We start from the raw sequence: 17,079 nt of genomic DNA on the forward strand, positions 1-17,079 counted from the left end.
CAGCGTGTGCCACCGTACCAGGCTTGTTTATTTATTCCCTTAGTGTGTGAACAGAAAAATGGAGTAAGAGGAGGAGGCCATGACTGCCTCTAAAGCATGGAGGTCTTCATTGCAGATAGGAGGGAGAAAGCAGGCGCTGAAGAGTCCAGGCAGAACATGGCAGCAGACTAACCGAGACCATGAGAGGAGAGAAGGGGAGAGGAGAGCAAGAGAGGAGCCTGACCAAGAGGGATCCCTCCCCCCAAACAGACCTAGAGACTGGGGTAGCCAAAATGGTTGAGTTATCTCAGGGTCAGAATGAGGGAAGGAAACCTGAAGCCTAGCCCCTGGGAGGGAGGAGCTTAGGGTAGGGGGCGTGGTGAGGAGTGCTGGGAAGAGCCACAGGCACGGAAACTTGCTTGTCCCAGGTTTTCTTTTTTTTTTTTTTTTGGTTTTTCGAGACAGGGTTTCTCTGTGGTTTTGGAGCCTGTCCTGGAACTAGCTATTGTAGACCAGGCTGGCCTCGAACTCACAGAGATCCGCCTGCCTCTGCCTCCCGAGTGCTGGGATTAAAGGCGTGCGCCACCACCGCCCGGCGTCCCAGGTTTTCTTGACACCTAACAGTACACGTTTTTGTGTTTCTTCTGTGGTGCTGGGAATCAGACCCAGGACATCGAATGTTCTAGGCAAGTACTATACCACTGAGCTCCACATGTGAACAGATAGGCAAAGTCCTGGCGTGGACGGCCTTAAACATGCTCCCAGCATAGCTGCCTGCCTTGGATCAAGGGTACCCCCTTCACCCCCATGTCCCCTCCTCTCAACAGACTCTCCAGGCATCCCCCCCAGTGCTGGTGCCCATCAACTGTTCCGTGGCTTCAGCTTCGTGGCCACTGGCCTGATGGAGGATGACGGCAAGCCCCGGACCACTCAGGCCCCCCTGCACTCGGTAGTACAGGTGAGAAGGTGGGGGGCTGCCCCCCAGTTGCCCATTTCCATGTAGAAGGCACAGCAGGAAAGCTGAGAACACAGGCTCTGGAGCTGAACAGGTCACACTTCTCTGGGACCCAGGCAACCTCTAAGCTCCTGGACCCTCACTGTCCTCAGGTTTAAGCCTATTAGTGAAACACAGTCGGGGACACCTGTCTCCTGTCTCGGAGTGGAGCGGCCCTGATCGTCGGCCAGAATCAGAGAGAGAAACTTCTTAGCAGGAATGCCAGATACTGCCCTGAGGGTGGAATGAGGGAGTAGCTCAGGTGTCCCCCCTACGAGTAGGCAGGGTGTGTGTGTGTGTGTGTGTGTTCACATTCACCCCTCCTTTGTGCACAGAGACAATAATTAGATGTCGGAGCTTAAGGCCGGGGCTTATTACATACAAGGCAAGCAGACTCTGGAGGAGATGCTGGCCTCAGTTTCCTCCTCTGTAAATGGGTGATAATAGAACCTTTCTCTGCTGTGTCTTAAGGCTTTCCGGAGCTGATGTTGAAGTTAAGATCACCATGTAATTCCTTTTCTTGTTTGTTTGAGAAAGGGTCTCACTAAATAGGTTAAATACCTTGTCTGATCTGAAACTCTTTATTGTGGACCAAGGTGGCCTTGGTTTCACAGAGATCCAAAGGTCTCTTCCTCTGGAAGGCTAGAATTAAAGGCATGTGCCACCATTCCTGCCCACTAGGTAATTTCTTACCTAAATTGGGATGTCTGTGCAGGACAAAACTTAACCAGACTAGCCAGCATAAGCCAGGGTTGTCTATAAGGTATGTTGAGACTCTTCCAGAGGTCCTGTGTTCTATTCCCAGCACCCATCCAGCAGCTCACAGCCGTCCATAACTGTAATCCCATGGTATCTGGTGCCCTCTTTTAATGTACGGATGAAATACCCATATTCATAATATACATAAATAAATCTTTTAACAAACCACCTTGAGACGTGAGCTGAAGAAATGCCTCACTAATTAAGAGCACTTGTTGCTCTAGCAGGGAACCTGGGTTCAGTTCCCCGCATCCCCACGCAGCTCACAACTATCTCACAACTATCTCTAACTCTAACTCCAGCTTCAGGGAATGTGACGACCTCTTCTGGTACAGGCATCGATACAGGCATCCACATGCTTAAATTTAAAAATGAATAAATCTTAAAGGTATGTGTGTATGTGTGTGTGTGTGTGTGTATATATATATATATATATATATATATATATATATATGGTTTTTCAACATAGGATAGCCCAGGTTGGCCTCAAACTCACAGAGATCCACCTGTCTCTGCCGCCCAAGTGCTGGGATTAAAGGTGTGCACCATCACTACCCAGCTCAATATCTCAATCTTTATATAAAGTATATGCCAACCTTTAGACATGATGGTATAGACCCAGATACCCCAAGAACAGGAGCCCATTACTTAAAGCTGCATTAAATGGAAGTCCTAAGATATAGTTGGGTTTTTATTCAGCTTAGGTCTATGCAGGGTTTTAAAACCTTGCACTTCTCAGTGTCCGGTTCTCCTGGTCTGTCCTCTTCCATTTTGTTGTTTCGTGCATTGCCGTGTCCCCCATCTCCCCCGCTTGGGCTACCGTGTGACTGTACACCGCGGTGAGTGTGCCCTGTGACCGTACACCGTGGTGAGTGTGCCCCTCGTGACTGTACACTGCGGTGAGTGTGCCCTGTGACCGTACACCGCGGTGAGTGTGCCCTGTGACCGTACACCGCGGTGAGTGTGCCCTGTGACCGTACACCGCGGTGAGTGTGCCCTGTGACCGTACACCGTGGTGAGTGTGCCCTGTGACTGTACACCGCGGTGAGTGTGCCCCTGTGACTGTAGACTGCTGTGAGTGTGCCCATTGCAGAGTAGAAACTGAGGCTCAGGAAGGGGCAGGTTCTTTTGTTTTGCAAGACAGGGTTTCTTGGTACCTGTCTTGGAACTAGCTCTGTAGACCAGGCTGGCCTCAAACTCATAGAGCTCCTCCTGCCTCTGCCTCCCAAGTGCTGTGATTAAAGGCGCGCGCCACCACTGCCTGGCGGGGCAGGTTCTTGACTGAGGTCACAGCAGATAACATTTAGGCCTTGTGACTCTCCTTTCTGCATGCGATCTTTACTGAGGCAAGGCCTGATCTTAGGCATGACCCCTGGACCGGGGCACCTGGAGTCAAGCTGACTCTTGTCTCCTGCAGCAACTCCATGGGAAGAACTTAGTTTTCAGTGATGGCTACGTGGTAAAAGAGACCATCGGCGTGGGCTCCTATTCTGTGTGTAAGCGATGTGTCCACAAGGCCACCAACATGGAGTACGCTGTCAAGGTCGGCTTCCCAACCATATCTCTAAGGCTGCTGGGTTGGGGGTGAGGCCAGTGTACCCGTGGCACTTTGATGGGAGGGTCTGTCGATTATGGCAGGCATGGGACTGGTTCTCCTTGTCCCTGTGGTACGGGCTTCATGGTAGAGAGAATCAGATCATGGGGTCTGTGCTCCTGACAGTGCCGTGTCTCCTGCTGTCTTCAGGTTATTGACAAGAGCAAACGAGATCCCTCAGAGGAGATCGAGATTCTTCTTCGGTATGGACAGCACCCCAACATCATCACTCTGAAAGATGTGAGTGGGGAGGGGTCCTCGTTGGTGACATCAGGGCCGCTTTCCAATGCTCATGAGAAGAGGCAGGGGTCTCTGAGCCCTCCCCTGCAGACTCGGGCGTTCCTGGAGCCCTCTTTAACCACCAGGGACGAGGCCAGCGTCCACTGCCCAGCAGTGGTGGCCTGGAAAGGTGGAGCCCCAGCAGAGTCACTGCAGTGTGGCAGAACCCAGCCCTAAGACTTCCTTGTCAGGAGACCTGGCGGCCGAGGGTCCCAGCCTGATGGCGAGGTGTCTGGCAGGTGTATGATGATGGCAAACACGTGTACCTGGTGACAGAGCTGATGAGGGGCGGCGAGCTGCTGGATAAGATCCTGCGGCAGAAGTTCTTCTCGGAGCGGGAGGCCAGCTTTGTCCTGCATACCATCAGCAAGACGGTGGAATATTTGCATTCCCAGGGGGTAAGTCTCAGATGATGAGGGCAGAGTGTGAGAACTGGCTGCCTCAGGAGTGGCAGTCTCCAAATTACCAGTCAGAGGGGACCAGGGCTGGGTAGGTGGAAGGAAGAGATGGGGCCAGGCACAGGAGCATTTGGCCAGCACCAACCATGTGCCATCTGCCTTGCTAAGGTTTAATTTAAGGGAAAGCTTCCTTTGTTATTCCATTTGGATTTCCATAAAATCCTGAATTAGATGACCCTCGGCAGGCCAGAAGTCTGAGTGTAAGGTTGCTTCCCTGAGATCACACCACGGGTGGGGTAGGGGAACTGGAAGTTGAGGGGAAGAGTAGATTTTGTTTGGAAGGTGCAAGGGTCCCTGTGGGGCGCTTTGAAGCTTCAAAGAGGGAGAGGTTGGTCCAGGTGCTAAGGAAGAGGGAGTGGGTGGGGCCAAAGAGCAGGGTGTGGTCTTCTTTGTTGATTGATGCTGCCCTGGGTGAAAAGCCAAGTGGGAGGCTAAAGTTCCTGGTAGTTGAGTCACTTCTCAGTTCTCTCTAGGTCATGGGATGCTTTGGGTGCTTCTGATCAGACAGTGGGAGGGTTGGGAGTGACGTCAGTCTGGGGTCATGTGCCTTTAATCCCAGCACTGAAGAGGCAGAGGCAGATGAATCTCTCTGACTTTGAGACCAAGTGTCGGGGGCAGGGGGACACCACAGTAAATCAGACATGGCAGCCCGCCTTTAATCCCAGCACTTAAGAGGCCAAGCCAAGGGAAAAGGATCATCACAAATTGGCAGAGAGCCTAGGGTATGTGCCACCCCCCTCACATGTATACATGTATGTATATGTAAGATAGCATTTATATAGGCATGTATGTGGGCAGGTTTGCATACACACGTGTGCCTGAGTGTGGAGGTCAGAGGTCACACTGCACTGTATGTTTTGAGACAGGGTCTCTCACTGATCCAGGAACGTGCTGACTTCATTGTCCTTGTCTCCACTTCATAAGTGTTGCAGTTACAAGCAGCCTGCCAGATCTGCCCCATGTTGACGTGGGTTCTAAAGATCTGGACTTGGTTCCCATGTTTACATGGTATCCTCTTTTGTTTTCTGTTGCTAAACTAAAGCATTATGACCAAAAGCAACGTGGGGAGGAAAAGATTTATTTCGGTTAGACTTCCAGCATTGAGGGAAGTCAAGGCAGAAATCTGGAGGCCAGGAACCACAGAGGAGCAGTGCTTACTTTTACTGATTTGTGGCTTGCTTAGCTTACCTTTATTATCATTATAACTAATTTATGTATATATATATTTATATTTATTTATTTATTATGTATACAATAGTCTGTCTGTGTGTATGCCTGCAGGCCAGAAGAGGGCACCAGACCTCATTACAGATGGTTGTGAGCCACCATGTGGTTGACGGGAATTGAACTCAGGACCTTTGGAAGAGCAGGCAATGCTCTTAACCGCTGAGCCATCTCTCCAGCCCCTAATTTATGTATATTTTATGTGGATATTTTGCCTGCCAGCATGTGTGTGCCACATGCATTCCCCCAGTACCTAAAGAGGCCAGAAGAGGGCATTGGATCCCATGCAACTAGAATTATAGACAGTTGTTAGCTCCCTTGTGGGTGCTGGGAGTCAGACCTGGGTCCTCTGGAAGAGCAGCAGCTCTCTTAACTGCTGAGCCATCTCTCCAGCCCCAGTTTACTTGGTTTGTATAACCCAGGACTGTAGGCCAAGACTGCTCTTTGTTTCCTGGCTTCCCAGACCTGAAATAATTACACAGACACTTTATTAATCACAATATTGCATAGCCAACGATTCAGGCATATTCCTAGCTAACTGTTATATCTTAAGTTAACCCATTTCTATTAATCTGTGTATTGGCATGTGGTTGTGGCTTACTGGTAAGGATCCGGCATCTGTCTCCTTCAGCAGATACATGGTGTCTCCCTGACTCTGCTTACTTTATATCTCTTTCAGCCTGGCTGTATTCTGCCCTGCTATAGGCCAAAGCAGCTTCTTTATTAACCATTGGTAATAAAACATTCACAGCATACAGAGGGGGTTCTCACATCACAGGACTGACTACCTGTGCAGAGGTGGTATTACCGTCAAGGGAGATGGGCTTCCACATTCAAATTAGTCATAATCAAGAAAACGCCCCACGTGACGGTGGTGGCACACCTTTAATCCCAGCACTCGGGAGGCAGAGGCAGGTGGATCTCTGTGAGTTTGAGGCCAGCCTGGTCTACAAGAGTTAGTTCCAGCACAGGCCCCCAAAGCTACAGAGAAACCTTGTCTCGAAAAACCAAAAAAGAGAAAAAGAAACTGCCCCACAGATTTGCTGCAGGCCTGTCTGATGGAGGCATTTTGGCATTTTCTCATTAAGATGACTGTGGTTTGTGTTGTGATGACAAAGAATTAACCAGCATGCGTGGCAAGTACTTTTTAAAAATTTGTATGTGCAGCCGGGCGGTGGTGGCGCCTGCGCCTTTATTTGCATAAGGTGTATAGCAATGTCGTCTGCGGTGTGAGGCTTTCCTATTGGTAAGCCACGTGCATGTAAAAGAGATCAGTGTTTCCTTGGAACATCCAGGTTCTGAACCTCAGCAGCATCGATTGTGTTACTTCGTAATTCACATCATGGCTGTGTTTCTGGTACAGTGAAACCTGCTGCAGCTCCTCTAGCCCTTTGCAGTCCCGTGCCTCACCATTGGCATCCATTCTGTGTCCTGAAGAGTGGGAGGAAGAGTCTTTTTTGTCCATGCTGAGGATCAAACCTAAGTCCTCATGTGTGCTAGGTACACACTGCCCTAAAGTCTTAATTCTACTTCACTTTCTTGCAGGGAGTGGGAATAAGGCTCGGAAGGCCAACCAAGGCCTGAGATCCAAATGAATTATGTAGAAGGCTTAACTAGTTTTTGTTTGTTGTTGGTTTGTATTTTGAGACAGGGTTTCTCTATGTAGCCCTGGCTGTCCTAGAACTCACTCAGTAGATCAGGCTGGCCTTGAACTCAGAGATCCACCTGCCTCTGCCTCAAGAGCGCTCCTTTAAAGGTGCGCACTATCAGGCCCTGCTTTTGTTTATCGTTTTGAGACAAGGTCTTGTAATATAACCTGGGCTAGCCTGAAACTTGCTGTGTAGCCCAGGCTGATCCTGAACTCACTATTCGACCTCACCAGGCTGGCCTGGAACTCATAGAGATCAACCTGCCTCATCCTCCCCAGGGATGGGATTATAGACATGAGTACCAAAATCCAGCAAGAGTTCTTAACTATTACAGGCCACTGGCCTCCAAGAATTCTTTTTCTTTGTCCTTAACAGGCTGTCTATAGAGGAGGACTCTGGAAAGGGGACTTATTGTGACATGGCCTCCAGGTCCATGTTTTAGTGACTGGGATGGAAGTAGGTAGGGGTCATGATGTCCTCACGGGTGCGCAGACTCAGGATCTCTTCTGCTCATACCTAGGGGTCAATCACAGGACCTGGGCTGGTTATGTAGAACAGCCGGGCTCCCGTTTGTACTTATGCACTGGTTCTTCTTTGGCAGGACGATCTGGTCGCTATGGGTTATGTTAGGCAATGGGGGCGGGGAGCAAGCTCGCTTGTCCTCTCGGTGTGACATTGTCCTTGACCCTGCATGGCATCCACAGACGCAGCCTCCCCTGATTACTCAAGCCAGGCGGGAGCAACCCCACTTCCTCGTCAGGAAGCCCTCGTCTTAATGGATTTATCCTCTCAGAGTCTTTGGATCGAGTATTTTGCTAGACTTGAAAAAACGGCAGCGTTTGATTACGTGGAACTTGCTAGGAGAATTCTTTCACACTTGTTTATTAATTTCATATGTGGGTGTACGTGTGTCCCGGTGCACGCATGGAGGTCGGAGGACAACTTGTAGAAGTCACTGATCCTCTTTCAACTTGTAGGGATCGAACTTGGGTCCTCAGACTTGCCTGCAAGTGCCCTTACCAATGGAACCATCTCAGAGGGCCAGCATTCTTTTATAGGGGACTTTACCTCATAACCAAAGCTTCGGTTTGGTTGGCACGTGTCTTTCATATTTGAAGTGGCTTTGGTTTCTCGAATGGCCAATGCAAGCAGACTAATGCTTAAATATGTCAGATCAAAGACATATTCCCTTTTCCTGTTTCATTCTCTGTTAATACTGGTTGACGCTCCCCTGAAGGCTTTGCTTCAGTGGTGGAGAGAGTGCTTGTCTGCTGTATTTGAGGCCCTGAGTTCCAGTCACAGTACTTGGGGGGTGGGGCACACACGTGGTGGCACATGCGTGTAACTCTAGCACTCAGGCACTTTTCCCAGCTGGACCCCGCCCCCTCTGTGCCAGCCATGGTGCGGCACGGTTCCCGTCAGACTTACTCATTTCTTAGGTTGCTAGGGCAGGGCAAGATCACAAACTTCCCTATCCCTGTTCCCCAAAAGTGTTCTCTGTGCCACACTAACCTGAAAAGATCCTGCGACCATGGTCAGGGCTGAGTTCAAGTCCTGCCCTTGTTTCTCAGTTTTTCTCTCAGGGTCTGCTTCCTCCTGAAAAATGTCACCTACCCAGATACTGAGGTGGTGAGATCATGACTGTGAAATGACATTTTTTAAAAGGCTTATGTGTCTGTGAGATTGTTTGTGTGCGTACCTACATGTGGGGGCAGAAGAGGATGTTACATATTCTTTGTTGCTCCGTCTCTTCCTTTCGGGCAGGGTCTCTCCCTTTCCCTAGGGCTTAAATTTTCTTGGCTAGGTTGGAAGGCAGCCAGCTCTATCAATCCGCCTGTCTCTGCCAGCCCCACTTGGAAATGGGGTTACAGGCACAGCACAGTTTCTTCTGTAGGTTCTGGGGTCTAAAACCTACTATGGTCCTCACGATTGTTCTGCCAGGGTTGTGTTTTTGAGGGAAGGATGGGGTTCGAGGCAGAGTTTCTTTGTGTAGCTCTGGCTGTCCTGGAATTAGCTCTGTAGATCCGCCTGTCTGCCTCCTGAGTGCTGGGATTAAGCCATCTTTCTAGCTTGCTTCTGTTGGTTGGGTGGTTGACTGTTTACAGGAAAGTGTATGTCAGGTTGGCCTCTAACTTACTGTGTAGTCAAGGGTGAACGTGAACTTCTGATCCTCCTGCAGGGTCCTCCATTTTTTCTTTACATTTTTATTATATTTTCTGTGTGTATGTGCATGCATGTATTCATGCTGTGGCACGCACACACGCATGTGCATGTATTCATGCTGTGGCACATGCATGTGGCAGTCAGAGGACAACTTATGGGAGTAGATTCTCCATGTGGAGTCTGATCACACTCTGCCCAGCCATCTCACTGACCCCTTGACTCCCTCTGGCAACAGCAGAGTCTCAGGGCTGGTGATGGTGTTGGAGACAGGATTCCTGACAGGAGAGGGGCTGAGAGCGCCTGGGCCGAGCCAGCAGAGTTTGATGAAATAGTAGAGAAGTACAGGGAAAGAAGAATCTTTTAAAAAAAAAAAAAAAAAGGAAGAAGAAAAGGGAAGAGGACCCCTACCGTAGGAAGGAGGGAGCTGCCCCAGAAGAGCGTGGAGGATGAGCAGACTGAAGGGGAGTCGTTAGGCAGGGCTTAGAGCCACAGGCATCTTCACGGAGATCTCAGCAAGGCAGCAGAGTGGGTGAGATGGTTCGTCAAAGAAAGGTGCCTGCTGCCGAGCCTGACAGCCGAGTTGATCCCCAGGACCCACAAGGTAGAGGAGAGAATTGACTCCAGGCCGTGCGTCCTGGCCCGCCACACCATCTTCAAAGGCGGTATACCGACATAGGGAACTTCAACACTTTCCTCCCTCTCAGAGTTCCTGTGACTTTCCCAGTTGTGACTTTGGCCTGGGTCACTGATCCCTCCACCACCATATATTGACCCAGCCCTCTTCCCCTAGGTCGTCCATAGGGACCTCAAGCCCAGTAACATCCTGTATGTGGATGAGTCCGGGAACCCCGAGTGCCTGCGCATCTGTGACTTTGGCTTTGCCAAGCAGCTGCGGGCTGAGAACGGACTTCTCATGACGCCTTGCTACACAGCCAACTTTGTGGCACCTGAGGTAATTGGAGGCAACAGGAGCGCTCGTGACTGCTTTCAAAGGCCCAAAGGTGTCTAGAACTGGTGTTCATGACCCTGACCCGTGTAGCCCACAGCTGGGACTGCTTCCTACCCTTCTGGGAACTGTTTGGTTGTTTCTGAATGCCCCTGAGCCTGACCACTTCCCTCACTCCCCACCCCCACCCCTGGCCAGGTGCTGAAACGTCAGGGCTATGACGAAGGCTGTGACATTTGGAGCCTGGGCGTTCTGCTGTACACCATGCTGGCAGGGTGAGTGTGAACGCTGGTCCCGTGGCCCCGCCTCTGGGAGCTGCCACCCCCCTAACCTACCCCCAGGGCCAGGATGGAGGCCAGAGGTTAAAGCCGGGTTCGGGGACTTCTCTAGATACACTCCATTTGCCAATGGACCCAGCGACACCCCAGAAGAGATCCTCACCCGGATCGGCAGCGGGAAGTTTACCCTCAGTGGGGGAAACTGGAACACCGTCTCAGAGACAGCCAAGGTGAGTCTGAAGGACGGAGCCAGCCTGCTAACGTCAGTGCTATTGTGCCGTTCACGGGTGGGTTTCCTGCAGCCTTCCCTGTTTGTCTGGATGAAGTCACTAACCCTTCCATGTTCTGGGCCCTAAGGGATGCGGAGAGCTGCCCAACCTAATCTCTATGGAAAGTTGATACGGTAGGCATTACAGACCTGCACGTTGAGGTTGGTCTCTTTGGCCAGACGTGTGGGTACCTGCCCGTGCCCTGTGCGGTGCCTTCCCAAAAGGAACTGAGCTTGAACTCTTGGTATTGGGAAGTTTCTACCAAGAACCCCTGGCTAGATCAGGCTGAACCTGTCACGATCAGCACTGCCTACACCAGTGTTTCTCAGAGGGACACTGAGGCTCAGAAAGTTAACTGCCCAGGACACTCAAGCTCAGTAGAAGAGCCGAGTTTAGGGTTTTTAATTGTTTGAGGCTCTGTTGCTGTTTCAGGGTTGGGTTGGGTTTGGTCTCATTGTGTAGTCTAGGCTATCCGGGAGCCAGGTCTGTAGACCAAGCTAGCATTAACCCAGCTCCGTCCTCCTCTGCCTCCCCAGTACTGGGTTTAAAGGTGTGCCCCACCACCCCACACCTTATTTTTATTTTTAATTCTGTGTGTGTGTGCGCGGGAATGCGCATATGAGTACAGGTGCCCGCAGAGGCCAGAAGGCACAAGGTCCCCTGGAGCTGGGTTTACACATGTTGTGAGCCTCCTAGCGAGAGGGCTGGGAACTGAACTCCAGGCCTTGAGGAGATTGGTAAGCACTGAGTTTGTCTGTTTTGATTTTTACATAGAAGATGGTCTCTCCCAGGCCTTGCTGGCCTTCAAGCCTAGTAGCTGAGGTTGATTTTGAACTCTTGATCTCCCTGGCTCTGCCTCCCAAGTGCTGGGATTGAATACCTGGCATGCTTTTTCATGGATTTTTTTTTCTTTTTGTTCTTCATCGTACTGGGGATGGAGCCCAGCTCCTCTTGCCAGCCAGGCAAACTCTTAAAGCTCTCAGTTACATTCTCACCCCGGAAGGGTCAAATTCGAACCTGTGTCTCCTTGACACACACACACACACACACACACACACACACACACACACACACACACACACCGTCTTTAGGCAGGTTTCACCTTTTCACGTAACTTTGCTGAAAGGGAAAAAGGAGAAAGATGTCAACCACAATGCCTGCAGCAACAAAGGCGGAAGAGAAAGTTTCCTGAGCTGTTGTTAGGGGAAGGCTTTGATTTCTCTGTGTAGCTTTGGAGCCTTTACTGGAACTTGCTCTTGTAGACCAGGCTGGTCTCAAACTCACAGAGATCCGCCTGCCTCTGCCTCCCGAGTGCTGGGATTAAAGGAGTGCGCCTCCACTGCCTGTTTGCAGGGCCTTTTGTTAGGGCGCAGGCCAGAGATGGCTGGACGCGATTGCCTTCCAGTCATTGGCGATCAGTGGGGTACTTGATGGGGCACAGCTGTGTGCCTCCTCGGCGCCCCACCCATCGCCTCCCTGCCCACTGTGTCTCCAGGACTTGGTATCTAAGATGCTGCATGTGGACCCCCACCAGCGCCTCACAGCCAAGCAGGTCCTGCAACACCCGTGGATCACCCAGAAAGACAAGCTACCCCGGAGCCAGTTGTCTCACCAAGACCTGCAGCTTGTGAAGGTGGCCATGAGGGCCTGGGGCTGTTGAATGTGGGGGTGGGGGGGTCTCGGCCCAGGGGGTATAGCAAGGACTTGAAGTGGGGGGGGGGTTCTCGGTCTAGGGGGTATAGCAAGGACTTGAAGTGGCAGAGAGAGCCAGGCAGTCTGTGACTGAAACCAGATGAACCAAAAGACATAGCCCTGCCCCCAGGGGAGTCCCAGACTTACATGCAATAGTGTCACTGTATCCTTGTGTCCCAGGGAAAACCAGTGGCCATAAAGTGCCACCAAGGCTAGGGACAGTGGGCTGTGGAACCCCGGGAGGGTTCATGTGTTTTGTCTGTCTGCCCTCCCTCATGGTTCACTCTCCTACCCTCTCTCCTAGGGAGCCATGGCAGCTACCTACTCTGCGCTCAATAGCACCAAACCCACTCCCCAGCTGAAGCCGATTGAGTCATCTATCCTGGCCCAGCGGCGGGTGAGGAAGCTGCCGTCCACCACCCTGTGAACCACACTGCAGACAAACTCCTTGGAGGCAGAGTCCTTCCCAGAGGGAACGGGCCTGAGTCGCAGGACCAAGTGGAGTGGAGTCCTAAGGGCCCGGGAAGTAGCCAGCCCAGATCACCCGAGTGACGGTGTGAAGTGCCTTCCTCCCTAGCACGGACTCCTCTGGGCTCAGGCTCCGTGTGTGAGATCCATTCACTGTACAAACTGTTTTCTAATGGCATCCTCTACCATGGGTTTTTACAAGATCCATTTGCCTTTCTGGCCGTTGCAGTCCCAGGAGGAGCAGAGTCACATAGAGACCGTGATCAGCTTTGGGGGAGTCCCCTAAGCGCCCCTCTGTTGGCCGTGGAGCCATCTGCACACACCTCCAAGCAAGCCCAGTGTTGCCTCTCAGAGTTCGCCCACTGGCTATTCAGCAGAAACTGGTCCCCGCCTCTCCGTTCTGTTCTGGAGTTCCAGAACCACTTTCCGCGAGGACGCCGCCCTGTCAGCTCCAGGCACCAGCATCCGCATTGCCCTTCCACAGCGGCCCCTGCAGTCGGGTCGGACAGCCCCGTGGAGAGGAGGCAGAGAGCACTTTTGGGCAGACTTCCTCCTGTCTGCCGCTGGACAGAGGAGACCAGGGAGTGGGCCACAGGGGACGAGGGCTTTTTCATTTCCTCAGCTGGTAACTCAGGGTTCATCTGTCCAAGGCCTTTCTAATAAACTTACAGTCCAGTCGAAGCATGTCTCTTCTCCTCTTTCTCATATTCCAGGACTTTGGCGGGGACAGGAAACAGGGCTAGGGACAGTTTAGCCCTCCTGCTTGGAACACACGTCATTTGAGGAGCGTGTGAGACTCCCTCCGATTCCATCCATATGCTCCTCCAGGGGACGCCACCACAGTATGGAGAAACATAATGACAGTGACATCCGTGACAAATGCTGACCCAGTGCCTAGCCCTAAGATGTCTGTCCTTCCCTTTGTGCTGAGTCCGACCCCAGGGCCCCCGTACACATAAACAACTAAGCCTGTCAGGCAAATCTCCGTTTTATAGAGGGAAGACAGGCTCAGAGAGGGGCTTGCATTTCCTCGTGCAGCCGTGTGGAAAGCAAAGCCCTGGGTCTTACTCCATAGCAGGCAGATGGACAGGTAACCCGAGGTCACCTACTGATGGGACCTGCAGAGGACTGAGTAGGCCGGGAGGGAGACCCCTGTAGAGGATGAGCGATCCAGAAGCTGAGACCTGGAGGTTAAGGAGATCTAGAAAAGAATCCATGACTAGTTAGAGGCCAGAGCTAGGGAAACGGCTCAGTCGGTCCAGTGAGAGGGCTAGGACACTCCTCAGAACCTCGAGTTTGTGTAAGCCGAGGCTGGGCAGGGGTGGGCCAGACTTGAGCATCTGACGTAGAGCAGTGGTTCTCAACCTAGTACTTCGACCCTTTAAGACCGTTTCTCATGTTGTGGTGACCCCAACCATAAAATTATTTTAGTTGCCACTTCTTCATAACTGTAATCTTGCTACTGTTATGAATTGTAAATATCTATGTTTCCCAGTGGTCACAGGTGACCTCTGTGAAAGGGTCATTCCACTCCAAGGGGTCGTGTGAGAAGCACTGATTTGGGGGCTAGGAATGTCGTTGAGAGGTACAGGGTAAGTTTAATTCCTGACACCATATAAATAAGACATAATAACATGGTCTATCTTTCTCCCCAGCACCTTCCTACTATAGCCCAGGCTGGCCTCAAACACTGTATTTTTTGTTTTGTTTTTCCGAGACAGGGTTTCTGTGTGATAGATAGCCCTGGCTGTCCTGGACTCACAGTCTAGACAACTCAGCTTTGTAGAAGGCTGGCTTCGAACTCAGAGATCCGCCTGCCTCTGCCTCCCAAGAGCTGGGATTAAAGGCGTGCACCACCACCTCCTGGCAGACATTAACAAGTTTGATCCCACACCTGGCCCAGCATTTACCCTCAAATGACCAGTCACTGTCCACAAGGCAAGTATGAAGCACCTCAGTCAGGTAACCGTATTCTGTCTGACCTAGCCTACCCAGTCCCTAGCATTAAGACTCCCTCCCCTCACAGGCACACACAACCTGCCATGCTCCTGCCTCCACTGCATTCCACTTCCCTGCATACCTGGCTAAATTGTCCTCATCCTTTAGAAAAGTACAAATGGCTCTTCTAAGAATCAGCTTCCAAGATACAAGCTGTGTGGTGACAGGCTCTACCTGTGAGCACCACACAGACCGTCGGAGAAGATGCTTCCTCTGTGCTGAGTACCCTAGCATGCTGACTGGGCTTTGTTCTCGCCTGTATCCCTGACCTGGCACGCAGCGCCTTGGTCCTCAGCTAGGGTTAGCGAATAGATGAAAACAATACAGACGTGTGTGATGGTGCTGGAGGAACCAGTGTTGTGAGCTGCCAACTCAGGTGCTCCCTGCCTCAGTTTCCCACTCGCTGAACAGAAATCATGGGCTGGAAAGATAGCTCAGCAGTTAAGAGCACTGGCTGCTCTTCTAGAGGACCCAAGTTTAGCTCCTAGCACCCACATGACAGTTTGAAACCCTCTGTAACTCCAGTTCCAAGGGATCTGGTGCCGCCTTCTTGCATCCATGGGCACCGGCACCCATGTAGTATACAGACATACATGCAGAAAAAACATATCAGTTGGTATACAGCTTTTTGTTTTTCTTTGTTTTTTTGTTTTTTTGTTTTTTTTTGGTTTTTCGAGATAGGGTTTCTCTGTGGCTTTGGAGCCTGTCCTGGAACTAGCTCTGTAGACCAGGCTGGTCTCGAACTCACAGAGATCCGCCTACCTCTGCCTCCCGAGTGCTGGGATTAAAGGCGTGCGCCACCACCGCCCGGCTTTTTCTTTGTTTTTTGAGACAGGGTTGCTCTGTAGCTTTGGAGCCTGCTCCAGAACTAGCTCTGTAGACCAGGCTGGCCTCGAACTCACAGAGATCCACCTGCCTCTGCCTCCCAAGTGCTGGGATTAAAGGCGTGTGCCAAGGCTGGAGGCAGAGGCAGGCGGATCTCTGTGAATTCGAGGCCAGCCTGGTCTACAGAGCTAGTTCCAGGACAGACTCCAAAGCCACAGAAAAACCCTGTCTCGAAAAACAAAAAAAAAACAAAAACAAAAACAGGGGGCTGGAGAGATGGCTCAGTGGTTAAGAGCATTGCCTGCTCTTCCAAAGGTCCTGAGTTCAATTCCCAGCAACCACATGGTGGCTCACAACCATCTGGAATGAGGTCTGGTGCCCTCTTCTGGCCTGCAGACATACACACAGACAGAATATTGTATACATAATAAATAAATAAATATAAAAAAAAAAGAGCTGGGCAGTGGTGGCACACACCTTTAATCCCAGCACTTGGGAGGCAGAGGCAGGCGGATCTCTGTGAGTTCGAGACCAGCCTGGTCTACAGAGCTAGTTCCAGGACAGGCTCCAAAGCCACAGAGAAACCCTGTCTCGAAAAAACCAAAAAAAAAAAAAAAAAATAAATAAATAAATAAATAAAGGTGTGCGCCACTACTACCCAGGTAAATAAATAATTTTTTTAAAAGAAAAGAAAGTTCTTTTCCTTGACAACTAGTGGAAGACAAATTGGAGATTGGGAAGTTTCCTAACAATCAGAAAATAGAGGCCCATCTTTCCGCTCTACAATCTGGGCTCTGCGGAGGCCCTCCCTGCAGGCTCCCTGCCTCCCTCCAGCTGCCTGCCACCCTTCGTGCCTGCCCACCCTGTGAAAGCAATCATGCCCAGCTGTTTCACCTGCTTCGCACCCTGCCCTACCCACAAAGCTGCGCAGTGCCTGCACACACTGGCTGTTGCCCCCAGAAAGCGCTGGCCTGCCGGTCCTGTGCCCTGAGCACTCCTAGGACAGACCTCACACAAATTCAGCGCAATGCCCATCAAAATCCCAGCAAAATTCTTCAAAGACCTCAAAAGAACAGTACTCAACTTCATATGGAAAAGCAAAAAAACCAGGATAGCCAAAACAATCTTGTACAATAAAAGAACTTCTGGAGGCATCACAATCCCTGACTTCAAACTCAACTACAGAGTTACAGTACTGAAAACAGCCTGGTACTGACATAAAAACAGACAAGAGGACCAACGGAACCGAATAGAAGACCCAGATATCAGTCCACACATCTTCGAACACCTGATCTTTGATAAAGCAGCAAAAAATATCAAATGGAGGGGCTGGAGAGATGGCTCAGAGGTTGGGAGCACTGGCTGCTCTTCCAGAGGTCCTGAGTTCAATTCCCAGCCAACCACATGGTGGCTCACGGCCATCTGTGCTGAGATCTGGCGCCCTCCTCTGGCGTGCGGGTATACATGGAGGCAGAATGTTGTATACATAATAAATAAATGAATC

The 17,079-nt window shown here is 51.0% G+C and overlaps 1 protein-coding gene across 1 annotated transcript in view; it reads left to right on the plus strand.

Moving 5' to 3' along the window:
- Nucleotides 1-13,433, plus strand: part of Rps6ka1 (ribosomal protein S6 kinase A1) — a 39,496-nt gene extending 26,063 nt beyond the window's left edge. The window contains exons 14-22 of the mRNA XM_041652195.1: nucleotides 807-937; nucleotides 3,150-3,275; nucleotides 3,477-3,566; nucleotides 3,845-4,003; nucleotides 9,890-10,051; nucleotides 10,244-10,320; nucleotides 10,436-10,553; nucleotides 12,088-12,225; nucleotides 12,589-13,433. Of these exons, the coding sequence (XP_041508129.1) occupies nucleotides 807-937; nucleotides 3,150-3,275; nucleotides 3,477-3,566; nucleotides 3,845-4,003; nucleotides 9,890-10,051; nucleotides 10,244-10,320; nucleotides 10,436-10,553; nucleotides 12,088-12,225; nucleotides 12,589-12,711 (1,124 nt within the window). The 3' untranslated portion in view covers nucleotides 12,712-13,433. The remainder of the gene's footprint in view (nucleotides 1-806; nucleotides 938-3,149; nucleotides 3,276-3,476; nucleotides 3,567-3,844; nucleotides 4,004-9,889; nucleotides 10,052-10,243; nucleotides 10,321-10,435; nucleotides 10,554-12,087; nucleotides 12,226-12,588) is intronic.
- Nucleotides 13,434-17,079: the final 3,646 nt, after the last annotated feature.

The sequence above is a fragment of the Microtus oregoni genome, unplaced genomic scaffold (assembly GCF_018167655.1).
Source record: "Microtus oregoni isolate MIOR12 unplaced genomic scaffold, Mior012 000005F_ref0000423, whole genome shotgun sequence".
Lineage (NCBI taxonomy): Eukaryota > Metazoa > Chordata > Mammalia > Rodentia > Cricetidae > Microtus > Microtus oregoni.